General features: G+C 39.8%; 1 protein-coding gene across 1 annotated transcript; it reads right to left on the bottom strand.

Annotated features, from left to right (window-relative positions):
- Positions 1-25868, bottom strand: TECPR1 (tectonin beta-propeller repeat containing 1). The gene is made up of 25 exons (XM_030459931.1): positions 25658-25868; positions 22952-23184; positions 21111-21293; positions 20489-20611; positions 19690-19815; positions 18057-18231; positions 17861-17961; positions 16353-16454; positions 15818-15963; positions 14481-15001; positions 13471-13616; positions 12393-12548; positions 11749-11898; positions 10960-11117; positions 9594-9721; positions 9211-9313; positions 8454-8550; positions 7989-8068; positions 7617-7673; positions 6119-6293; positions 4661-4796; positions 4175-4267; positions 3377-3483; positions 2796-2915; positions 1-2081 (listed from the first exon to the last, which is right to left on the bottom strand). Exons 2-25 carry the CDS (start codon positions 23180-23182, stop codon positions 1884-1886), a joined length of 3612 nt encoding a protein of 1203 aa, XP_030315791.1. The 5' UTR covers positions 23183-23184; positions 25658-25868; the 3' UTR covers positions 1-1883.

Here is a 25868-nt window from a genome sequence, read left to right as displayed (position 1 = left end):
GATAAATTACTTTTATTTTTCAAAATTACTTCAACTTAAAGTCACTTTTCCTTATTTTAACTAGCCCCAACAATGACATTTTATTTTTAAATTAAATAATTTTCTAAATAGTAGTTTCAGAAGGCAGGTATTTAGTATTCAAACAGTTTATAATTTATGTTATGCTCACTTAAACCAGTATTTTTACAGTAGGTCAAACTTGGCAATGTCGGGAAAAATGCAAAGGTAGGTTATAAAGAGTATTGTATGAAATCAGTTTGATTGTTGGACATGTAAACACTGACTATTAACAGAAAAAACTTTTTTATATGATGCAATGAAAACACAATCCTAACAATTCTCAAAAAATACATGTAGTAAAGTTTCTTATTTGGACAAGATGCTGTGCAAGTTATGCAAAATCTATTACGGCAATTAATGCAAACATATTGTTTATGGTACTCTCAAAATGTAAGTATAAACCAGAAATCTCTCATCCACATACTGGAAAGATCAACAGGTTTGGGGTTTTTTTACCAGTAAAGCATCTTGAATCTTCATTCACATTTGGACTTTGCAACAGTGCTTTCCTTGGCATTAAAATACCAAATATATTCTTTTAATACGTGCAAACAGAAGTTTTACTTCTACAAATACAGTACTGAGACCACACCACACTTCTCATCATATAAAAATAACTCCATGTACAGTCACACAGGGAGAAAAAATGATTGTAAACTGCTGCCAGAGAAAAAACCTGGTGCCTTCCTGAAGGTATTGGGAGTGGCTTTTACAACACTTCCCATGGGCTGGATTTCAAATAATAATTTCACATCACAGTCCAATTATAATAGATAAGACAGGAAGAAAAAGCTGTTTTTGAGAATAAAAAGTGGTTTCTTGTTGAAGAAGGGATAGATCAATCATTTAGTAAATCCAAAGTGCTTCGTTCTGAACCCGTGTTAGTCTATACTGGCAAACTCAACTGATATTGATAAAGTAATTTTGCATTCTTACCACTGTGAAAGCAGAATATGATTCAAGGCCTCCTCTTACCTTTTCAACTATGAAAGCATAATGTGCAATGACCTCAAACACAGCCTAACTCCTCAAGTGTGTGGTGCCTTCCAACCTCATGAGGTAGGCACCTGTATACCTTAGCTACCACAGGTAAGAATGAGAGACAAAACATCATTTACCATCATTTGGGCTGGTAATTTAGAATGAGACTTTGTCAGGTAATTAGACTGAAAAGGACCATGCCCTCCAAATAGTCTTGCTGAAACCAGCAGTTCCACTTCTTGTTTAAGATATTGCTCAGTGTGAGCAAATACAGCAAAAAATGGCCCTTGCTGGTAACTGCACCCTAAGCTGAGCTGTATAGAATTTGACTTTACTGATAGAAGCAAGAATAGCATGACCCAGGCTCCATGCCTGTGTAAGCAAGACTGACATGAGCAGAGTTATGTGCGTGTGTGCTTGCACAAGCAGTCCTCTTATGTTTGCCTGTAATTCATTTAAATAGATATGACATCTTCATCTCTACTCAAATATAAATCCAAAGAGTAGTGTGCAAAGCGTGTGAACAGGAACTGTAATATTCACAAAAAAAGAAGGAAAGATGTTCACATTTGTATGGCTGTGTAGCAGCTATGGTGAAAGGTCAGATGGTAGCTAAACAACTTGCCTGCTTTCACAAAACTCAACTGACTCTATCCAGTCACATTTTACTCATGATGTAGTAGAGGAGATCAGTATTTAAAATACTCCATTGCAAACTCCCGTTCAGGGAAATATATTAGTAGCACAAAAAGGTCATGTTTTTCGCTCCAGGCAATAGACATTTAGCTTCTTTTTAAATTATACTGACTGCAGCATGTTTGCAACATGTAGCTGGTGACAACTTAACAGTTAACAGAATGTCTGTCCAATTCTTCACTTTCACTGACCATCAGAGGGGCTTTAGAGTGTTCTGTTTCCCCTTTACCCTCCTCATCTTCTAAATCCTTTGACACTGCAGGGTTTTCATCAGAAGTGTCATGTGTAGCAACCCGAGATGCTTCAGTTGCATTTCCCCTGACTGTAATGTGCTCCCATCCACCCTGTAAAAGATTGATTAATATAAAAGGAGAAACAAGTACAATATCTGATATGATGCTTTATGCACACTAGTTTTACAGTATTTATTATGGGGGTATTTATACAGTATGTATTCATATAATTCCAAGTAATTCTGCTCTGGGCTGAATCAGAAAACAGGCTCCTTGTAAAACAAAGCACAACCCAACGTACCTCCCTGACAGTGAGGTATGTAGGTAGTAACCTTGAGAATTATTTTTATTCAGGGAATTGAGATTAGTAGGGTCAGGTATTCATAACAGAACCATCACAGGTTTTCCATCAACTTACAAGGGGTCAAAACCTGGAAAGAGCCTTGCTCAAAACATTGAAGGTAATACAGGGAACAGTAATGATGAACAGTCATATGCAGACTAGGAAGGAATCAATTTTTTAGAAGATGGTACTTATTTTACTATTTTTTTCCATTATAATGCTTAAAGTACCTATTTAAAAGTAATACTTATCAAATATAAGTAAATTAATTCCCAGCTTTAATTGCATAACGCATTACATTAACTTTAAAAAGGAGCCTAAAACTTAATAATAAATGTCAGTTTCCTGCAGGTATGAGCAAGGTCTAAAGCTTTCCTTTAGAAAGCTGTCCAGCTGGAGCAGGATGGCACTTTCTTTTCTAAGTATGTCTGTGGGTATTTGGATATACATCCTCTAGGCAGTACTATGTCCCCAGCACTTACCCCAATACCATAATCCCATGATTGGCCTTTAGGTTCCATTGGCTGAACACCTGTCCGATGGCAGACTGTCCCACAGCTCAAACTGTGACTTCCTTGCACTTTGTCAGCTATCACCCAGACCTCAAGAAAGCAAAGAGGCAATAAAAGGTGCTCTTTCCATACAGGAACTGTCTGACCACTTTCAGAAATCAGTCTTGATCTTGAACAGGCCAAAAATGCTCTAATTTAGTCAGAGAGATACCCCAAAAATGAGCTAGATAGCAGTATTATCATTAAAACATCGCAAAACAGAAAGACTTCAGGAAAGAGATTAAGCATATAAAATAGCCATGTTAAAAAAAAAAAAAAAAAAAAAGAAAAAAATTAATGAGGCTTTTCACAGCAAAGGGCTGCTGGCTATACTACCGTTTCATGGGCATGATTTGTATCTTGCTATCAGCATTCCAGCATTTAGACAGTGCTGTTGTGGAATAAATAAAACTAAACAGAAAGAGTTCTGAAGAAAATTGAATTTAAATACAAAGGCATGTAAAGCATAATTTAAAATAAACTAATGAAATATAAGAAAGCTTAATACACACCTGGTCCAAGGGTCCTACGGACATTTTACGGATATTATTTGAAACATGATCCCAAGTAGATCCTTGAGGGTAGCTTGGTGTGATACCTTGCCGGTACCAAAGATTACCTATAAAATAAATAGTCCTGGTTACAGCTCAGGAACTGCACTTTGTATAAAGTGCTAGTAAACAACAGAACAAATCAGTTGTTTATACTTTCTGTATTCTGTGGAAATGCATAATGGTTTTGACTAATTTGTGGCTGGAAAAGAAGTTCCTACTTTGGAATTTGTATTCCTAAAGGCAGTCTTTATAACTTTTCTGAAAAAACAGGAAATACTTTGTTTTGCAAAGTTTCTTGGGAAAAAATGTTCACATAAAGAACTATGCACTAAAGAAATAAATGATATTAAGATCTCTGAGAGAGACAGGTGTAAAAGCCTTGTTTCTGGGTGCTTCGTTATTCAATGACTCAGAACAGGAAGGTATTCTCTTTGCATGTTTTAGGGTTTCAGACAAATCTTTCTATGCAGTTCTCATCTTTTGATATTCATCCATCTCCTCCCCCTGCCCCAAAACAGTAGCATTGATGCTGGATTGTTAGTATCTAGGGCACCATCAGATGTAACAAAACTCATGTCTTCAAAAGGAGTAATTAAGTGGGCTACCTACTACATATCTTTGAACATGAAATATTACTCTTCATGGAGCAGCAGTCGTCTGTCTGCAGCTCTAATTTAGCCTCTCCTTTTTACATCAATCTGATGGATACTGATTTGGTTTTTGCCACACTGGTAAATAATATTAAGAGATCCTTACCATTTTTATCCAACACAAACACAGACGTTCGTCCTACTGAGACTTGTTTTAGTTTTTGTTTTTGAGGTGAAGGAATATGGTACCAACAGTCACCTAGAAGTCAGAAATACTTGAGTAAAACATTGAAAAAACAGAATTATGTATGAGAAGTCTTGGAAATGTCTGCAGCTGAAATACAGAGCTGTGTAAGAAAGCTGTTAATGACATTGCATTCAATATATTTTTAATAGCTTGTTTTTAGAAACAAAAACTTTAAATCACACAAATGAAGAGCAAATTCACTGCTTTGATTCACTGCTAATGAGTATAATGAGTATTCAGTGCTATGATTATAATGATTATAATGAGTATAACAGTGTGCACTGTTTTGCACAGCTATTGCTTAGGACTCTGCTAAACAGTTTTGTCATTTTCAGACAGGGCGGTGTAATTGAGCTTACATAATGCAGAAGATGAAGATTGTACTAAAAAAGTAAAAGTACTCACCTGCAGGTTTTTTTGGAGACACTGAACCCCGATAGAAGGCAGAACCATCTCTAGCAATAGCCCACACTTGGTAAAATGCTCCAATTGAAATGGAAATGAAGGGCTGATCTGTTCCCACATGCAGCCAGGATGTTCCCTAATAAACCATGAAAGATGAATGGAGAAGCAATAGTTAAAAACTCCACAATAAAACATTGTTGGTTATTGCCATATAGTGAAAATCCTAGACAGTGAAAAAGACCCTGGGGTGTTATTCTTATGTAACTTTACTACTGAACAGAAACACGAACCTCAAAGGCATTTGGATGATTCTCAAGGATGTTTGGGGATGCAACTCTGAAAATAGCTACGTATACTGTAAGAGGGTCTTTCCTTTTGAAATCACTGTAATTTAGGCACCTCCATGTCCCTGAATAGCTGAACTAGAACCTTTTAAAAAAAATTAATAATCCCTTGGTTTTGATTACACAGAACAAGTCTCACAGAAATCAACTGATCTGGAGCTTCAGAGCTCAGAGACAGTAATTCTAGTTCTTGCTACTGCAGTGCCTTACAGAGCTGTGTAAAAAGAGAAAAAAAAAAAAAGAAAAAATCTACACATTTTTAACCTCTTGCCATATTTCTCCAAACATCTCGAAGTATACTGTTAAATTGTTTTTCCTGTTGTAATTATGGCTTAAAATCAGTGTCTATCAACCCTCAGATGGTGTTTCAGCATGTATGTATTAGTAGGAAGTATTCGTATGGCAGTTATTGGACTCCTTGTTCCTTTCTGCATACCTTCGGTATACTGAACATTCATTCGTTATTTCTGTCCCAATCCATGAAAAAAAAGTCAAATCTGCAGATTAGCCCACACCCACCTGTCTTAAATAAGCTATAAGATATCCATTGATATTGATGGCCACTATATTTCAGGCATTGGAATGGGCTGCCCAGGGAAGTAGTGGATTCTCCGTCCCTGGAGATATTTAAAAAGAGACTGGATGTGGCACTGAGTGCCATGGTCTAGCAACCGCAACGGTGGTTCAAGGGTTGGACTCGATGATCTCTGAGGTCCCTTCCAACCCAGCCAATTCTATGGTTCTATGATTCTATATTGGGACCATACTTGAGAGAAATTCTACCCCTCAGCTGTTTAGATACACACATTATCAATAGTTTAAACAAATAAGGAAAGGAACCGTGCTATCAGTGCAGAAAGTGGAAGTACTTCACAAGGAGACAGAGGTCCTGAGAAGAAGGTTCCTGCAAGTGACAGGGCACAAGCTAAAGTAAACCTGCAGCAGAATTGCTGCTTTAAGAATGCAGGGAGCAAACTGTTACACTTTCAAATCTGGGACATAAAAGGGAAAAAGATACCATGGTGCATTGAGGGCATGGCATGATTGTGTGTATGTACTTGCAACATACATGAAATACATCAACAAGGCAATACAAATAAAGAGGGAGCCTTACAGCTGGGTTTTGCTGTGTCACTCCAAGCCTGCAGAGCACGTCGCCTTTGTCACTGATTGCCCACAGTGCTACTGCTTCTTCATCATCTGCATCTGAACTGGGAATTATGGAGATGTCCCACAGGGTCACAGGAGGCACTTCCAGCCATGGCCCATTGGTGACTATCTTACATTTTCTGAAGCAAAAAAACCCCACACTAGTCAGAAGTACATACTTGCTATAACTGAATTTGTTTCCTGGTTCATTGTTGACTTCAAGTATCAAGTTTTGAATTTTTGACATACATAGCTTTTTTTCTCACAGCTTTTGATTTTAAAAAGTTACTTTACAAAATCAAGACCACCCAAGAGGTCTGTAGCCTAGCTGTCTAAAACTCACCGGGCAAACAGCAAGAATGTTTGACCCCCAAATTCAGTTTGCTCCTTCCCCTGTCTTGGATAAGGGAATAATTTTAGAAGCATTTTTTTGATTGAGCTTTTTAGAAAGTTATGTAGCATCCTGAGGTAGGCAGAGATAAGGCAGATTATTCTGGAAATTTTTCTATTTCTTCTCTGGAAAATGCAAGGAAGTCATGCTATCTATTAGGGAAATTATGTTAGGTTCTATCGTGCCAACAGCAATTTCCTTGTATGAATAATACCCTAAAAAACTTGGGACATTCCTCCTTCCTCCAGTTTTGAAAAACTGTATCCTATTTGTTTTCAGTTTTCAATTGATAGTTAAAACTAGAAGAAGTATTTAGGCTTGAGGGAGTTTCTCATATCCCTTATTTTAAGCCACCATTTTGATTGACTGGATGCTGTTTGCTTTCTGGCACATCCTGTAACAACAACACTGATGCTTAAAGACTTTACTTCAAATGTTTTTGTACAAGGGCCAAAATACCACCCTTGTAGTCTAAGTAACATACAGGGCAATGTGAAACTGTAACTTCTCAGCAATTTGTTAGTATAGCTGTTAGATACTCTACCACAGAAACATAGAAAAGCCGGAAAAACAGCAAATGCACAGAGTTTCACTGCTTAATAGAACAGACTAGAATATAGTGGCAGTTTGCTGTTTTCCAGGTTCCACCAGAATACTGTGTACTGTGATTTAAATGGGATTGGGATTATCTATTGCCTACTCTGCAGTATGCAGACTTCACATGTTAAGATTATTAATATAAAAGATGTATTACCAGTTGCTAAAATGGTCTAGTACGTGGTACTACGATTCTTTAATAATTTAACATAAGGAAAATCAGATATAGAATAGCTGTCTGACTTTTATCTATGGATCCCACAAGTTCAAATAGGGTATCTACCTGTATTGGCTTAAGACTAAAGCCTCAATGCTAAAGATTATCAGCATCTCTATTGGAAATAGGACTGTTTAATGCAGGTTTATTTACTAATACTTTTGTTGATGGGGTGAGGAGAATCTTCCCCTCATAACTGCAGGAGACTTTAAGGGAACACTTGGCATTTAAGTTGGAAACAAAGTCTTAGTTCCTCACCTCGCCCAGCGCCTCCTTCGGACAAAGTCTTTCATTGTCTTGTGACCATGGTAGGACCTACCAAAATAGATTGAAAAAAGTTTCATGAGGCTGCCAGAGCAACCTCAATGTCAATGCCAGCCTGAGAGCACTGTCTCTGGATCTGCCCACCAACCATCCCTGCTGACTTTAAAATGCTTGGACTACAAGCTCACCTTGCTGCCTAACCTCCCCACAGAATTTCAGCATTACTATCCCCATACAAAGAGGGAAATCAGGGCACACTTGCTCCTGTTAAAACACTGTTAATGTGCTGAATAGGAAAGAAGAGGTAACGAGGACTTCAGTATTGCATTTGCCTGCTAGAATTTTAGGTAGAAGGTATCTCCTTACGCTGGGAAGTCTGATGCATACTGCCAGCCTTCCCGATCAGTTCCTCCTGAAGTGTTGAAGTCAATGTACCAATCAGACACCTATTGTCAAAAGGAGACAGTAAGAATAACAAGCACAATCAACAACTAATGTATAATAACAATAACCTCTTCTGCTATTTCACTCAACTTTTGGAGTGCAATGACCTTCTAATACCTGCAATACAAATTTATACAGAGGTTCCCAAGTCTTCTCAACGGGAGAGAAAAAGATTGCAACAGAAGTCAAAGTCCCACTAAACAAAAAATCCCACTCAAAGCTTAACATTCTTTTGATGATGAAAGATTATTGCTATCATATAGCTGGGGAAACCAAGGTTCAAGCTTACAACAGATCCACAAAGAAAATCTGTGTCACTTGAGCCCAAGTCTTGTACTTGCTAATCTTTTCCTTCTTAGTAAAAAGACTTTTAAGACAAAAATTTACCCAAGACCACTGTGGAGAAGGAGGTTTGGTATTGACTTTTGTACATTCCTGCAGGCCAGAGGCATCACTCCACATGTATCTGTCCGTGGGCAGACCTCTGTGGTGAAACAGTGTACAAGGAATTCAAGGTCATTTACAACAGGAAATTTCAAAGGTGAGGGAAGAAAAACCTATTTGTAGTGCTTCCTACCTTCATACATGAAGCAATCTTTTTTGTCATTAATCTCTATTTAGAAATGAGTGATGAAGATAGTAGGAAAGAATCTTCACAATTGCTTACAGTTACACCAAACTTCACAGCCATATAAACTTTTCTTTGTAGAGTGATATTCCTCAATACTGTTTAAAATTGCAAGGCAAATCCTGAGTTTCTCATATATTTGAATGTTTTTTCAATACTTCTATTCAAATATAATACTCAGGGACCCAATGTATTTAGCACAATATGTATATGAGTATATAGATCTTAATAAGAACTTTGCTGTATGGCCTTAATGATGCTGCAAGCAGGGGTTTTGTGCACTCATCAAGCACAAATTTGTAATGTTTTGCTACAAATGCAGTTAGAATTGGTAATTACAAAACCAGAAAATTGAGAAACACTGCTCCTTTAATTTCAGGTTAACAATAAATGTTGGAGGAGACTACAGATAGAGTAACTGTAATAACTATGCTGAAAAACTAGAATAAACCCCTTGTTTCTTTTGACAGTAGTAAAAAATTACAGTAAATAAATACAATCAAGTGAGTAGATAACCTGCTGCTGTATCCAGTGACTGGGTTCCACCGTTGGTTCTCATAGATGTAAACACATTTCACATCTGACTGGGTATAAATGTTATCAGCACTACTGGCCAGTCCTGTGAGAAACAAATCATTTGGAATATGGTAAAGCTAATCTTTAAAGACACTACATTTAAAATTCCAATAGCTACAGTAATATTGCTGATTATCCTATTTCTCACTCTTAAACTGAAAATACAACTATAAAACTGCAATACCAATTCCTTCCTAATGTGTGGCACTGTGTAACTCTACATGTTAGGCTAAAGGAAGGACAGCTGAAATACCTTCAGCAGCTAACCCAGTCAGGAAGATAAGTAAGAAATGCACATACCACAGTAGACCAATTGTCCATACCTTGAATGAAGCCACCTCCATATCCACCAGTATAAACCCAAGCTGTGTGATCATATCCTATGCCCCACACTATGCCTCGGTTATTGCACTCTATCATTCGAAGATGACCTCCAACCTGACGCCAAAACCTGCCAGAAAAAAGACAACAGACATGTAGTTTGTCTTCACTACACCACAGGCTCTCCCCTCCTACAATGCAACAATCTCAAGGACATACAGCTTGCTTGTTTGATGTCTGTGCAATCTCTAAGTTAAGGCAATTGTCACTTGAAAGCATTTCCCTCTGAACAACTACCAGAAAGTCAGCTGGAAGGAACCTGTCTGCCTCCACTTGGAACTTTCAGTCCTTGAAGTATTTTAATATCGTTTTATTTTTTGGCTTGTATTTTATACTTATATGCTTTTTTTAAACACTAGTTTAAAACACTAGATCTTGCTAGAATCTTTCAGTCTTAGTGGCCATCAATTGTCTCAGCTTTAGCTTCATCCTCATTAAAAAAAAATCTACGACTTACCTTTATCTAACAAGAAAACAAATAATTTATATATATGCCAGAAAGGCTGGTAAAAGCAAGGGCTCCCTATTCTCCTAGTCTTTGCAGGTTAATCCTTTTCTGAGGCTTCACAAAGCCAGCTGGCCATGGTACGTTTATGGGGAAGAATGGGGAAAATAAACAGATTGTAGAAGATTATTTTGGCTATCAGAACAGCAGGAGATCATCTACGTCACAGATCTCCCATACTACATGTAAGAAAACATCAGCTCTGTGGTTTTTCAGATGTTGAAGCTGTTCTACCCTGAAGAAAAATGACTACAGGATTTCTCAGGTATTATTCAGACACTTTGTGCAAGTATCTTGGAATTTTAATTGAAGATTGGTCTTTAATCCACCAGTTCTGAGGCTGGTATTTTTTTTTTCTTTTTTTGCTTGAAGAGTTTGCAGCACTACATTGTCCTAGTTGCAACAGAAACTGTAAAGGAACTGCTTTTGTCTACGAGGACTATGAGGACTGGGAACTTCAGATTTCCTGACAGATGAAACTGAAAGTTCAAATTACACTACAATTACAGTGATTAGATTTACTTTTAGTCTTGACCATCTCTTAATTAAAATAATTATAGCCTTAAAGATGCAATCACAAGAAAAAGGGATCTCAATGGCAAAGACGTTTGAAATTGCATGAATAGGTCCAGCATCTAAGAATTAAAATATGATCTGGTGAATGTCTTCAGATGTAATTATGAATATGAAGGCAACCATTAAACTATACTGTGACAGCCCATCATAGCCACTGAGTTGATCTGAAATGCAGTCTTTGCTGGATGGCATCCCAAGCAGAAAGAGCAGCTTCTAAAACCTCTTACATTTGATCACAAGGCATCAGCTGTGGTCCAGCCTCCAGTTCAGGACTTGGCTCACTAACAAAGATGTCTCCTTTACAAGTAACTGACCAAATGGCATGGTGAGAAGGAGGGCCTTGAATCTGTCTGCTTTCACAACAAGACATGTTCAGCAAAGACAGCTACAAAACAAGAAGCAGAAAAACAAAATCTTGCCTTTACGTTGAGAACAAAAAAATCCATAGAAGCTTCAGTATTACAAAACCAAGTTTTTACCTTTGTGGGTTCTTACAAATCAGCAAAGTGAATTAGCAGCTTTTTCTCAAAGGCAGAGAAATTCAGTGTTCTAGAAATGAACACAATCACTGGAACCAGAGTGGTTTGCAGTGTCTGATCATTATGAAGCGTCTCAAGTTTTCCATTGCTTCAGTGTATACAAGCCTGCCTGCCCATACCTAAGACTTGCTACAATGGTGAAAACACTTAACAGTTCTACCAGTGCAGAAGAACAGTAAGTGAATTAAACTCCTCGGTAATGTGCAGCCTAATCAATATCTGGAGATAAAAAGGGGAGGAAAACCAGCATTGGTTCTAATGTGGGCAACTGCAGCAACAGAAAGTGTGGAAACTCCAGAGGAGACAGGAAGCATCAGGTGCCTCTAAATAAATTGGAACAGACTTTTTAAATACCTAAATTGTAGAACAGGTAAGTAGCATAGATACTGTAAATGTAATGCTGAGATTTCAGAGAACTTTCAGCTTTTATGTTTTACTTCAGGTTGCCAGCTTGAAGTGAAAAATTCACAGAATTACCCAGTCATGCATTTCTTGCTCTGTTGTGGCTGCCAGGCGGATTGGCCATCGCTGCTTGGTCCTTTCAGGTGTATACAGTGCAAAAGAGTGTTTGGCTTCATTCAGAACTTCCACTATAATAGTGACTTCATTCAGGAACACGTGGATATACTAAAATGAGAGAAAAAAGAATTGTGACTAGGACAAACTCGGACACCTTCCTCAGTGCCAGCATTTTTGCACTTCAGGAACTCCTGTAAAGCATAGCAAAGAATTGATTCTTGGTGCAGAAGGAATTGGGGCTCTATTTCCAGTCCTGCACTACCAGATTCATACTGCTCATATGTATTAACTATGAAAACCCTGGCCAGCCAAGCTCAGCTCTTTCTTCACGACCAAGAACACTGTGAACTTCCAAAGGAATTCCTTATTGCATGGTTTAAACAATGTGGATGGCTGCTGACTGTGTACTTCTGACATAGCATCAACACAGCTACAGCTTAGAAAAGCCTGCAATTTGCTACTGCCCTGACTACATTTGAATTTGTTCCCAACACTTAGAACAATAACATACCATAATTTTCCTCTCTTAAGAAAACTGTTCTACTTTCAAGGGTTTTCCTTTGCCTAATGCAATGCTCTCAAGGGTTTCCAGCTGAACATACCTTTTTCTCCTCATGATACATGTAATAGATGAACAGGATGCTGTCACGCATTCCATCACTCCCAGTGAACTGCTCAAGGGCAACTCGAACATCCATCCATTTATGTGGCTTCCAATTCCTCCACCATTGCAAGGTCCCAGTTTTAACCCAAACTGACTGCAATGCAAACACAGATTTACAGGAATAAGGAAACTGTATGAATCTTTTTATTTCTCCCAAATGCTGTTTTTGTGACCACAAGAAATCTGCTGCAGTTTATTCCGTACTGAATCAGTTGTCAGTTGTCAGTATGTCAGTGTTCACAACGCTGAAAGCAAAATGAAATCTCACAAAACTGGACAGAAAATCACTGAAATAGGATGTGTACATCAGTATTCATGTTTTTCCTCTACAAGAATGCAATAGCACACAAAGAGGAACCTATTCTAGCATGCTCCTTGTTATAACAATTTCTGTCTGGCCTTAAAGACCCTTGACACAATCTGTTAAAAACTGATTAAACTCTGAGATTTTAAGTGTTTTTAATCAAATTATATAATGTGGCAATTACCAATGAAGGGACCAAAATATGAATGAATCTGAAAAGAGACAAGGAGTCATAGCAAAGGGAGCATTATTCAGAAGTGCTGCTATTGATGTGTTTACATTATGGCTTTATTTATGCAAGCTGCATTAATGCCTTAATGGTTATAGAGAGCGAAAGTTCACCTACTTGAGCCACTGTTTCAACTAAGAAGCCTCATCTTCTGGTGGAATAATTCATATAATGCTCTACTGTTGCAAATGTTTCTCTGCTTATTTGAGGTTTCATTGTACTCAAATAACACTGACCAATATTTGCTCCTATACAAAACTATCAGCTAACATTTTTAGAAAGACTGCTGCTCCATGTCTGATAAGCTGCTAGTTTCTAACAGGGAGCTCAGGCAGTGATAATCCAGGAAGTCACAGACAGAAATAAGGACAAGAATATAAAGCTGGCAGTTAAGCTTGGATCAGTACATCAGAGATATATTACTGATGTTCAGCATCACTAGATGTGCTTAGCAGATAAGATATAAATGCCCTCATTGCTTACCTGCTCTATAGCCTGTTCATAGTGCCTAAAATTCTCCAGTTCTCGCTTTGTCCTTTCACTGAGCTGTTGAAAAATCTGCTTTCGCCAGGCTGCTGTCTGTGCTGGGGTGATAGACAGAGACAGAGATTGCACAGAGGATGACAAACCTAGAACAGAATCCAAACCAATAAACTCTGGTGAGCTTTGAATACAGTTATGTCAAAGGTAAAACACTGCTTTGAACACTGGACTGAATCAACCCAGTCTAACATGACTTTTCTAATTATTATACTTTGGAATCAATGTATTACAGTCAAACGCCATAACTGATGCATAGAAATAGGACCACAAGATGATTACATAGAATCTTTCAAAGCTATAGTGTTTGTTGTGAGTTTTGTCACTGTACTACAAGATAATTAGGTAATAGAATGCACTAAGTTACACTGTCATTAAATACTGGGATGCCAAAGTTCATGGTTAGTTTTGAAAACAGTTATATTCCACTGTCTTTCAAGAATATGAATTCCAACCCCACTCAGTTATCAGCAGGGCTTCTTTGCACAATGCCTCTTGAGGAATTTCCCTATCTTACCCTTCTCTCAATAGGAAAGAGACAGTTATTTGTGGAAGTGAGGCAGTTAATTGTGGCATCTGCATCTCTCAGCAGAACCTTTTCACTGCTCTCAGTTACTGTTCAGTTGCATTACGTGTTTTTTCTAAATCTGTATTTACATTGCAATTAAAGAGAGATGCAGACCCAGCACAGATTATTTTACAAAATTCTTACAGAAACTCAGAGAAAATATCACTTTTACATTTCTGTATCTCAGTCCTGACATGCTTTGCAACAAAATATTCATGACACTGCCCTCAGACATGAAGTGTATTAACAAACTGCAGTAACAGATAATTGGTTATCAGACATTTAGCACTATGGTTTTGTTCAAAAAACCAAACCAACGTTCTTCTTAAAGAGCATACTGAACTGTGATTGGGAATTAGTGTCTGTTGTGGTGACTGGACAGTACCTGATGGAGCACTGAACCATTTTAGTGGGCTGTGCAAATCTACAAGACAGCCTCCCCCAGACACCCAGGCCCACAGCGGGTGCTCATCGGCTCCATACTGTTCTTCAGCTCCCACTGGGAACACACCGAGGGAAGCCAGGCTGGATGTTTCTGCAAAGGTGCTGACAGACAGGACTGGATGCTTTTGGGCCTCCTTCAAGTCAATGTTTGTCCAGTGCAGTTCTGCAGAAGAATTTGGGTTTGCAGATTTATGCACTTCAGTATTAGGTTTCTCATTACAAGTTGAAGTGACAGCAGCTTCTCCTTGATCAGAGTCCAGAAGATCCACACACAGATTTGGGTGTATTTCTGCTGTCTGGTTGCCTGTGCTGTTACCACTGCTGGCTGCAGCTCCCATCGGGGGGGTGTTGGCAAGGTTCATGGGTACACTTGGAAGCTCTGTATCAGAGGAAGTATCTGCATCACCCTGAATGACTGCGTTTGTTTGGTTCTGAATATCATCAGTAAAGAAACAGCCAGCACTGAAGGACAAACAGATAATTAATTATCATTCAGAGCATTCTAAATTAGCACAGGCCTTAGCCCACAGACATACAGAAATCAACCTAGCATTTCAGCTTTAGGGAGAGAAACATCAGACTTCTTTTTTAAAGGTCAAACTCTAGTCTTCCAACACAAATCCAGTTTACTAAATCTGAAATACAGAAGATACATAATTGATCTTTTCAGTCATTCAGTGATGTTGGCTGCCTGCAACTCTCAGGAAAACACTGAAGCAATACCACATTTTCTGAATATGAAAAAATACATTTTTAAAAGCCCATTATTAACTTTATGATTGTTGTTGCTAGAGTAGGCTTCTACTCAGAGCACACTGACTCAAACCAGTAGCTTCTGCAGCACTCACAATTTCATTGGTGTGTCTTGCAGCAGCCAAGAGGCCAGGAGTCAGTGGGGAGTTACTGATTTAATCTAAGAAAGGAGATGTACAGTGACATTCAGGAGAAGGCTAATTCCTAAGCAGAGTTCAGACTCCCTCATGATATTTCAAAGGTAGCATTTTCTCTTACTAGAGACTAATTCCAGATAGTTCCAGAGAAACACACTTTACTGGAAGCATGTGGTGAATTCCCAAGTGGGAGCTTCAGTTTCTGCTCCTGAGTGCAACAGCTGCTGCTTATTGTTAATGGCAAAAAATGCAAATACTTTTGGCATACAAAATGGTTAGCGATGGCTTCTCCAGTTCCCCTTGACTGTCCTATTTGAATGTAAAGAAGTATCTCCTAGCATTGAAACTCTTTGTTTACAAAGTTTCCAAGCAGATATTTTCTAGCTACCTGAGCAGACTGGTGGAGCTCCCAGTCTGAGATCTGTCACTGTCCCGGCCAGATACAATTGCTTTCCATGTCTTCCCACTCAGCTCACTTGGTGTGACACCTTGACGAAAATAAATTGCTCTGTCATCACAGCCAATTCCCCACACCTAGGGAAGGAAAGGGCATGGTGAAGGAAATAGCATGAGATCCAGGCAGATACAGAAAAGGTGCAGGGGTTGAAAATTTAGCACAAAAATCAGCTGGACATCATATTTCCTTTTGTGTTCTTCCTTAACGCTGATACTGTAGATTCAGTATAAAATTCTGTACCATGCAGAAAACCAGTTTGCACCTGAATGTGCCATACAAGAGACATGCTGGCTGTTATGTCCTGGTGTAGATTTCAGTCACACTCTCCTTCCTATAGCACATCAAGCACATGGACCTCTTGTTAAGCTGTGCATACTGGCAGTGCTGACAGACCTCACCACATGTGAACACTGCCTGTGCAAAGGGGAACACAAATATCCTCACAACTGGTATACAGCTGTCTTACCTGGTTACTTAAGCCTACAGTTACCATCATCATTTCTCCAAACATTTCAATCCAGCTTGTCCCACAAGGATTATGAGAATTCACTCCTCTTCTAAACCACACCTACAACAACAACAGCAGAAAGTCTAAATTTTCCTCCTTCTGCATTAGCAGGCAGGCAGCTGGAATTTGGTGCATTACTCTTGATCTCCAATATTGTTTTGCTGCATTGCCTTAAGAAGTCACCTAACCTCCCTAGGTCTTTATCAGGTAAAGATAAAATCATTCTTTTAATTGCAGTCAGACTGTATGTCCCTGTGATCAGCTACAGCCAGAAGGGGCCACAAGGAGACTTTTTGTTATGACTTTCTATGACATAGTTTGCATCTTAGCCACTGGAAAAGTATTGCTATTACATGTCAACTGTAGGCTATTCTTGGTGACCCTGAACAGACTTTTAAGTAGTGTTCCTGTGTTCACACCCCAAGAGTAGGGCTGATGGAGGCAACTGTCAGAGGGATCTTTTCAGTGGTATAGCTCTTTGAATTGTCTCCCCTTAAATTAGTTTCTAGCAATCAGAAAATGTCTGTGGGCTGAGTACCTGGAAAAATCTTCCATCTGTATTTAGCATATGGTCATATAATGGCAAGCAGCTACTTGAGAAGTTGGTAGAATCATGTAATAGACAGTGTACTTGACCATCCTGTGTCAGATCTGAAGAAAACCATGCCAGCTTATCCACATCTATTATAGTGGTTTTATTTGGCAGATGGAGCAGACTGGACACTGTGTTACTGTGGCTTAGCTGACAGGTACTTATTAAAGCAATTAAACAATTATTTAAACTGCTACCATAGACAGAATTCATCAACGTTTTTAATTCAGGATGAAGGGGTTTGATTACTGTGAGCACAAGAGCACTCTAGTACACTCTTCAGGACTTTAATCTCCCTGTGACGCAGCAATCCTTTGAGTTCCTTCCAACCTGAGATGTTCTGTGATTCTAAGTTAAAAGCCCAAGAATACACACAGAAAACCTACAGATAACTGATATGTCACTTAATAAATACAGAACTCCTACATTAAAAAGCTGACCAAGAGGGAACAGTTAACAGTGGGAAGATAAAAAATAGAAAGACACAGAGAAGTGTAGATTAAAATATTCCCCATCCTGATTTTCATGTTACCTTCAGGCTATGTGGCAACAAGACTGCACAGCTAGGAGTCCCTTCAATTTCAAGACTTAATATCCCCACCCACCTGCCACACCTGTCTGACTTGGATTTAGAAAATTTCTTCCAAGAGAAAATCAGAAAGTCTCTCTTAAATTAAAAGCCACTACACATATCACAAACTGCACAGTATTCCCATAACAGCAAGGGGGACTGGAATTCCCCAAACCATGGAGATAGTGAGCACAACTCCCCTGTCTTTCCTATGAAAGTGATACACCTGTGTTTGAGAAAAGCAGATACAAAAGGGGAGGTAAAAATCCCCCCAAAACAGAACCAGAGTATGACCCCTCTTACTTTTTTATCTTTTGTAACACACCACACCACATCAACACCCACAGAGACGTGCATAATCCCATTTTCAGAGCTTGGAGACTCCACAATACTCCAGGAAATTCCTACAAGACACAAAACACAGAAGACATTATAGGTTGGTTTCTTATTCAACACTGCACAAATCAAAGGAACTTCAGCTAAATTTAAACAGCTTTACCTTGAGGGTTATTTCTGTCAATTCCTTCTCTCACAATAGCTTGGCCTTCCCAAAGTGTTGCCCAAAGGAGGTCATATGGTCCACAGCTGATCTGTACAACTTCACCAGGAGTGGTGATTAAGGACCATGTGGAACCTTCTGGATTGTGATGGCAGACATTTTCTCTGTACCATACCTAGGCAAGTTTAAAAAAACCAAACAAATGAAACTTAAAAAAATATTTCTACAACAATGAAACCATTGAGACAAACTGGAAAGAAAAGTCCTCCTGTAACAACAGGGTTTTTTAATGCAGTGTATGCCCTTTGACCTTTTAAAGGTATTTTTTGATGCTGATTATGCAGTTAAAGACTATTTCCTTATGTACTAAGGGAGGAGGCTTTTGTACAGACCAGCTTTCATCCTGGAAGCAAATCTGGATTGGGTACAGTAACCTATTGCTGCAACTTCTGTGTATATTTAAACATTCAAAACCACTTCATTGTATTTCAGGGCATGTTACATAAACCAAGGATGAACAAATACGTAACACAAAAATGGTACTGTTAGATGATAACCTGACCTCACTTTCACTAAGCAGAGCTTGCTACAATATGGGTAAAAAATTCCACTCTCTGTGCAGCCTTCACTGAAACCCAGTCCATTTGCTAGTCTTGGTTCTACTGTCAGTGGACTTTTCTATAGACAACAGCCAAACCAGGAAGGTCAAACAGAAAGCAGCCTGTGGTAGTCAGTCATATGAGTGCTCCAGAACATGACTGCTGAGTGCTAAATTGTCATATTTAAAAAGACTTTACTCCTCTGGGGACTTTCACTTGAGAAATGAAAGCATCTTACAGTGTCAGTCAAGGATGCCTGTAGAGTGGGATGCTTGTCCCTTATTACTGGGAAGTATGAGGCAAAGGACATTCTACTTTAAAGAATTTAGCCAAGATTTCTTGCCTCTCCAGGTAGTGCCAAGTATGACTGAAATCTCAGGTTATCTGTTAGAACTATTACTTTCTTCCCTGTGAGACCATAGGGCAGAAATTTTGTAAGAACAGGAATGTCAGACACATGCTGTAGGGATGAAGGAAGGAAAGCAAGAATCAAATCTCTACAGCACTAAGCAATAGAGAAGAGACTTTATGGTAGGCCTACAAACCAACTAACCAAACAAAAAAGGTTTATAATTTTAAATAGAAGATAAAACATTCCAGAGCTGGATTCCACTCTGCTAAGTCAGGAGGTTGTAATTTTATGATAAATAAGTCTTAGAAAATAATTTTGTAAACGTCACTGAATCATTCCTGACTTCACCACCAAGACAAGGCACAGTGCTTTTTAAGAATCTTTATCAGGTTTATCTCTTTGTTACCAGTGCTCTGCATTCTGGGCATTTTTCAGGATTACTCAGCCCAGGTTTTTAAGATTCACAAATTGATAGAGGTTCACAGATTCCATAACACAGCAATGAGATATTAAGCCCTTCAATTTACAACACTAGGTTGTAATGTAGTCCAAAAACAGCTTTTGCACGAACAGCCTATTTCCTTACCCACATAAGGCAGTAACAAACCTTCCTCATTTTAAAAGCACTTAAGACCTTTTCAGTAGTAATTTATATTAGAAAACCTAAAGAACATGCACATACCCTTCCTTGTAAAGAAACTGCCCATACTGATAAGCGGCCAAGAGGCTCATCGGTGATTTCCCATCCTCCAATGGAGATATCATTGAAAGGGTCTGGCAACTGCTCTGGATCATCATGTGATACAATCTGAAGCAAAGAGAAAGGAAGTTTGGGAAGAGAAAAAGAGACACCACAAACAGATAAGTGATCTGGCTCATGGCCTAACTTGTTTCTTTTAGATTGGTTTATGCATCATTCAATAAAGAAGCTGAGCATGGAAATTCTTCCTCTTGTTCAAGGCTGTGCACACAAAGGGAGGGGGAAACACTGCAGAGGCAGCATGAAGAAGTCTCTGTTTCATCCCATAAATAAAGGGAGTTTTTACTCACAGAACAGTGCATCCAGATGTTCTCTGAACTGGAAAGCTGGAACATCACAAATTGCAATTTTTGTACATTCTTAGAATGGAAAAACCATTCCTGAAGAATAGTTATTTATACAGATAAGCAATACAGCTGGTGAATGACAGTAGACAGGTGCTACCTCGAGAGAGAGCATTTTGTCTAACAACTAAGGGAAGGTAAAAAGTTGGTTTGAAATTTGCAAAGGAGATGAGCATCTCCAACTGCATCACCATGAGATCTGGCATCTTATTACCACAGGTTTCTATGAAAAATCCCAGCCTCCCATTTATGCTTACAAGTCAGAAGTTAAGGAACCCAGGTTCAGCCTACACAGCACTGATAAAATGAGTTTCCCTGCACTTATAATTTACTATTTCAGGAAATCAGTTTATTTAATATTTTAAAGAGAAAAAAACCTTTGCCCAGACATCTCGTGATTTGTATCTCCTGTATCTGATCCACCTCCTGCGTCTGACACAAGAATTCCATTTCTTGTCCTTTGTGTAGGTGCTGGGGAAGTCTATGGCATAAGTCCAGCCCTGCAAACAGAGGTATTCTTTTATGAACATCAGAACCAAGGGAAAGCTTGAAATAATAACTCAGAGCAATTCTGCACAAATCTCTCCTACAAATACAAGTTACTGTGCAAATCTACGCAACCTTGATTAACAGATCAGCTAATTCCATGAATAATTTATGAATCATGTCCAAATTCCTCTGTAGAATATACACAGAACAAACAAGATACAGTAAAGTATTTACTTTCTTCACAGTAAAGATCTTACATAACAATGGCATCCAGTTGCCAGCACTTTGTGGCATGATCAAAAGTAAAAAGCTTCTATAGAAGCTCCTATAGACTCAAAAGCCTTTAAACAAGATCATTCCTTGTGTTGTGTTGTATTATAGTTGAGCTACTTCCCAGAAAGAAGTAGCTGTAAGAAGTTTAGTGCCTTTTATTTTTACAGACCATTTACACTTTTATTTTACAGACTAAGGATTCCCAGAACAGATCTCTTTTTGGTATTGTTCACCTACCCCTTTCTCTGTTGGTTCCCCTCCAATATTTTCATCCACATACCAGTCAGACTCCCACTCCCAGTGTGGTGAGGGCAGTGTGAAACTATCAAGCTGCTGATGTTTTAGCCCGCTCACATCACTCCACTGCCAGCGGTCACTGGGCAGTAATTTCTCACAAAAGCCACCAACAGGATTCCAGCGCTGCCAAAAATAGTAAATTAAGCATTTTATTTGAGATCACATCATCTCATTGTACATCTAGTCCTAGATGATGCGTGTATTCTTTTTCTGCAGGAGAAGAGGAATAAATTACGGGGCTGCATTGAGAAAGCCCTGAGCTAACAAAGCTTTGGAGGAAGCGTTTCAGGTATCTAAGGGCTGACTGCAGAGCTAGACCCAACCCAGTCACTGACAGCCACATAAATAGGAACATCTGACGATATATTTTACTACTAGCAGTGCCATTTTCTTTGGCATTATGATAATGCTGCACACATGGCCTTGGGATCTCTAATTTATTCCCCATGAGAATGATGACTAGCTTCTTGCACTAGAAAAATAGCAGTTTCTTACCAGATACCACGTCAAGATAATTGCATCAGTAAATCTTCTTACATTCTGGTTTGGTTTTTTTTTTTTCTGAATTTGGCTTTACTCAGCTACAAAGCAAATAACTTGCTGAGGTTTTCACCAATCTGTTTGGTTTTTTTTTTCTTCCACCACACTCTTACCTACTGTAGAAATACTGGCAAAAATTGTCATGTAATACTGTCTTACATTTTAGGGCACATGGAAAATTAATGCTTTAAAATATTTCTGTAATTTTGATGCAATATATTATTTACTCTTTCTAATAACCTGGCTAAACTGCCTTGCTCATTATCTGTAAACTGAGGTTAATTTTGGGTTTTTTGGTCCTGATGAATATTTCCTTTTGGGCTTTCTAGTATTTTGTTTTCCATTTTTTTTCATAGCCTAGAATTAACAGAAATTTTAAAATAACAAGTAAAATGAATTTTAGAGTTTTGCATTTTTAAAGAACATGTTTACCTAAAAAAACCCAGAGTCTTAAATAGCTGGAAAGTAGTATCAATATCAACTACTGTGTAAAATTAGGTTTTTGAATTTTTATTTGTGTAAATACATTTGTCATTTCTCAATTAAGATTTATTCCATTACCTGTTAGAAACCACAGAAATGTGGTCAAGAAAATTCTTCAATTTTCTCTCTCAAATAACTTTTACTTACCTTAAAAACAAAAATTTCCTTTAAAACACTATTTCATAGACACTCTTTTGCAGTGCATTACACAGGAAGGATCATCTTAACATTTCTGTGCAGAAAGGCTGGAAACATTGTACTTCAATGGAGAAATATGCCTGGGTTAAAGAAGTCTTTGAAACACTACAAAGAATATTTTTTTTAAGAATACTGTATTTCTGGTAACATTCTTTCTTGCTTGACTGTTACACTGGGCATCCTTCTAAGCAGACTGTGTATTTGTCACCAAGAAAAGAAAAACATCAGGTGAAACAGGTGAACATTTCAGTCTGAAATGGCTCATACAAAACAGGCCATAGTACACACTGGCATTGCTTCTGGTAAGAGCAAGGAAGTAGAACCTTCCATTGGGAATCAAAACATTAAAAGAATAACCTGCTATTTGGCACACATACACACTTCAGAAACACCTGATAAAAAAATGAAAACAAATAAAACCAAGCAATCTTCCTGTGAGAAAAAACAAAACAAAACAAACAAAACCCAAACATGCAGAGACAGCTGATGCATGGATTTGTTATCATTCCTTTCTGACCTGTACCTGGCAGGACAACAGAAGCAACCATCACACATCGTACCTGATTCTCATAGGTTTCTTCCTGGTATCGAATGGGAACGTCACCCGAGAGCACGTAGGTGTACACCTGATGATCACAGGCTATTCCCCAGCAGCACTGTTTGACAGCAGAGACCCGTTTAAATTCCAGCTGTGTGTCCTTACAGAGCTCCCAGTACTGGCCAACAGTAGACAGAGTGTAAACCCTCCCAAAAATGTCAACGGCCCACAAAAGTGAACTGGGCATGGCCATGTCTGAAAGGCAAGAAGGGGCTATTAATGGAAATGACACTTTTAATGTAAATAATGACCTTTTAAAGAGAGCCCATACAAAGCTGGCAGAGCGATCTCTTTCAGTCAGAGCAGTTATACCTCTCCGAAGGCTCTGAAAATCTGTGTGAAACACCTTGCTACAGGCACACTATTGTCCATCCTACAGGAGCTCACATTAATAGGACAGCTTTGACAGGGTAAGGACAGAAGTCAACACTAAACTGAGATGAAGTGGAATAGACCATGCTGTATCAGAAGGCTTCGCTCTGAAATGCTGATATAGTGCTATAAAGCATTATATATTATATTATAAAGCTACAAAGCTCCACAAAGCCCTAATATTTTCCAGTATCTCTTCCTCATCTTCTTCTTGGCATATGCCAACATAGCTACACAAGCACAACAGAAAAGATGTGAAAGAAATCTTCTCCATAAGCATGCATCTACTTCTAATCCATGGACACATTACTTGCCTGCCAGGAAACAACTTTCCAAAGCATTCTGGTGACCACTTTGGGATCTTATCTTTAATATACATAGGTGTGGCATTTATTTAAGTATACAGAGAGTGTGGTTTGACAGCAGAGATCTGGTGGGTGCCATTCCAGTCCTGTCACTTAATAACCTGCCATTTCTGGGTACTGCAGCCCTACCCTTCATGGAGGGGTCAGCATTTCATGTGAAGTGGTTGTATGTCAATCTTTTTAGAAGTCTGAAAGGCAGGCCTGAGTATTTCTGTCACTTGGCCTTCTGGGTGCCATTAAAGTGAACAAATTTTGGTTGTTCTGTATGTCTGACAATCAGAACTACTGATAAATATTTTGACTTTGCCTCCAGTTCTATGAACAATGCAGTGGGGTACTAGGAGGGAAAAGGCTGAAAAGAGGACTTGGAGATATGAGCAGAGAGAAAAGAGGAATTTTTGCTTGGATTCAGTGTGGAACACTGATTCTTCATTGTCAAAATGCAACTGTGCAGTGTACACAAGAGCTTAAGGAGACTTGTGTGCCTGTGTTCTGGCTGAGAATAAGCAGTGGTGTAGAGGGACCAACTGGTACAAATGTATTTGAACAGCAGAGGTGAAACTGTATAGAATCTATGTCAAAATCAGCATAGTGAGTTCACACGGGATCCCAGGGAGGATATTTCAGAATTCTTTTATTTCTAGAACTGCTGCTGCTAAGTACCAAAATGGATCCACCAAGTGAATAACAGGAAACAGAAAGAAAATTTATAGCAGCAGGGAACAAATGAGGCCAGTGGAATGTCAAGAGCAAAGTTCTCCTGTTAGCTGTGGCAGAATAACCACAATGAATCTTCCAGGTTTTTTTCTGTTGGTGTAGTTGGAGCAGCTAGCTGTTCATCCTCTTCAAATCCAAAAGGCTTTTTCTACATTACTGTAAGTAGGATAATAAGGAAAAGATGGAGTGAAAATGAGATGAAAATTATCATGTGAGTAGCACTGGGAAAACAAAGGCTTCAGCATTAGCACTTAAAATTTTGCAAAACAGTCTTAATAACAGAGAAAATGTTGTGCATTTAACCATAAGCAACAAGAGTGCCAGTGAGACTGGAGTACACACAGAAACACAGATAATGCAATGAAGGTATCTACCAAGCTAAAAAATACATAGAAGTTGATGCTAAGGTGTGTTAAAGGTGGGCAAATATGTAAGTGAAGGCCTATATGTGGAATGACAGCCCAAGCAGGCAGAAAAGTACCTGGAAGACCAGTGAAAGTCCCAAAGATTATGAAGTTAGGAAAATATATACATGTGACAGAATTAAGATAATCCAGGCAGATGCAACTGGATTACCTCCATTTCCACGGCACACACTTGCCCAGCTGATCCCATTCTCGTACGAAGCAGACATGGACGCGCGGCTTTACATCCGCGTAGACCCCAAAGGGCTTTCCCAACTTACCGAAGCGTCACGGGCACCCGGGAATCCCGCGGTGCGCAGCGAAAGGCGGGCAAGCTCTAAGGCCCCCGTGGGGCGGGCGCCACCTGCGCGGGGCTGGGGCCCACCGGGCATCCCCAGGCCGACACGGAGGGTGGTCAGGGCGCTCATCGCCCTCCTCCACCCCGCTTCCACCCAGAAAGGACCCGATCAGCTGCGGGCAGAAGACGGCAGCAGGGTCTCCGCTGACGGCGGTGCAAACCCGCTGGCCAAAAACGCCCTACGGAACCCCTCACGCCTTCCCCGGGGGGGGGGGGGGGGGGGGCTGCGAGAGGTGCCGGCACCTCCCCAAGGCCCTGCCTCGCTCGTCCCGGTGACACCGGAGCTGGCGGGGGTGGGGAAGCAGCAGGGACACCCCGAAGGGCTGCGCGGGGCCCGGCAGCGGCCCTGTCACCAGCCGCGCTTCCCTGCCCCACTCCCGGCGGCTGGACCGCTGATAGCGAGCGGCTCTGCCAGAGCCCATCCCACCCCTGCCCCCCGGCTCTCCCCTCACCTGTCTCCCGCGGGCCGCGCCTCTCCTCGCCGATCCCGGCGGAAGGACCCCGCGCAGCGCAAAGACCCCGCGCAGCGCTCCGCGCTCCTCGCCCGGGCAGCCCAGCGGAGGCAGCCGCGATCCCAGTGGCTGCGCCGCCGCGCGACCGTTCCAAGCGCCGCCGCCATTGGGCGGGGAGGAGCCGCGGCCGCCGCCTCCGGACGCGCGGGGT

This window comes from Calypte anna, chromosome 14 (assembly GCF_003957555.1).
Source record: "Calypte anna isolate BGI_N300 chromosome 14, bCalAnn1_v1.p, whole genome shotgun sequence".
Lineage (NCBI taxonomy): Eukaryota > Metazoa > Chordata > Aves > Apodiformes > Trochilidae > Calypte > Calypte anna.
This window is presented reverse-complemented; position numbering and strand designations above follow the sequence as displayed.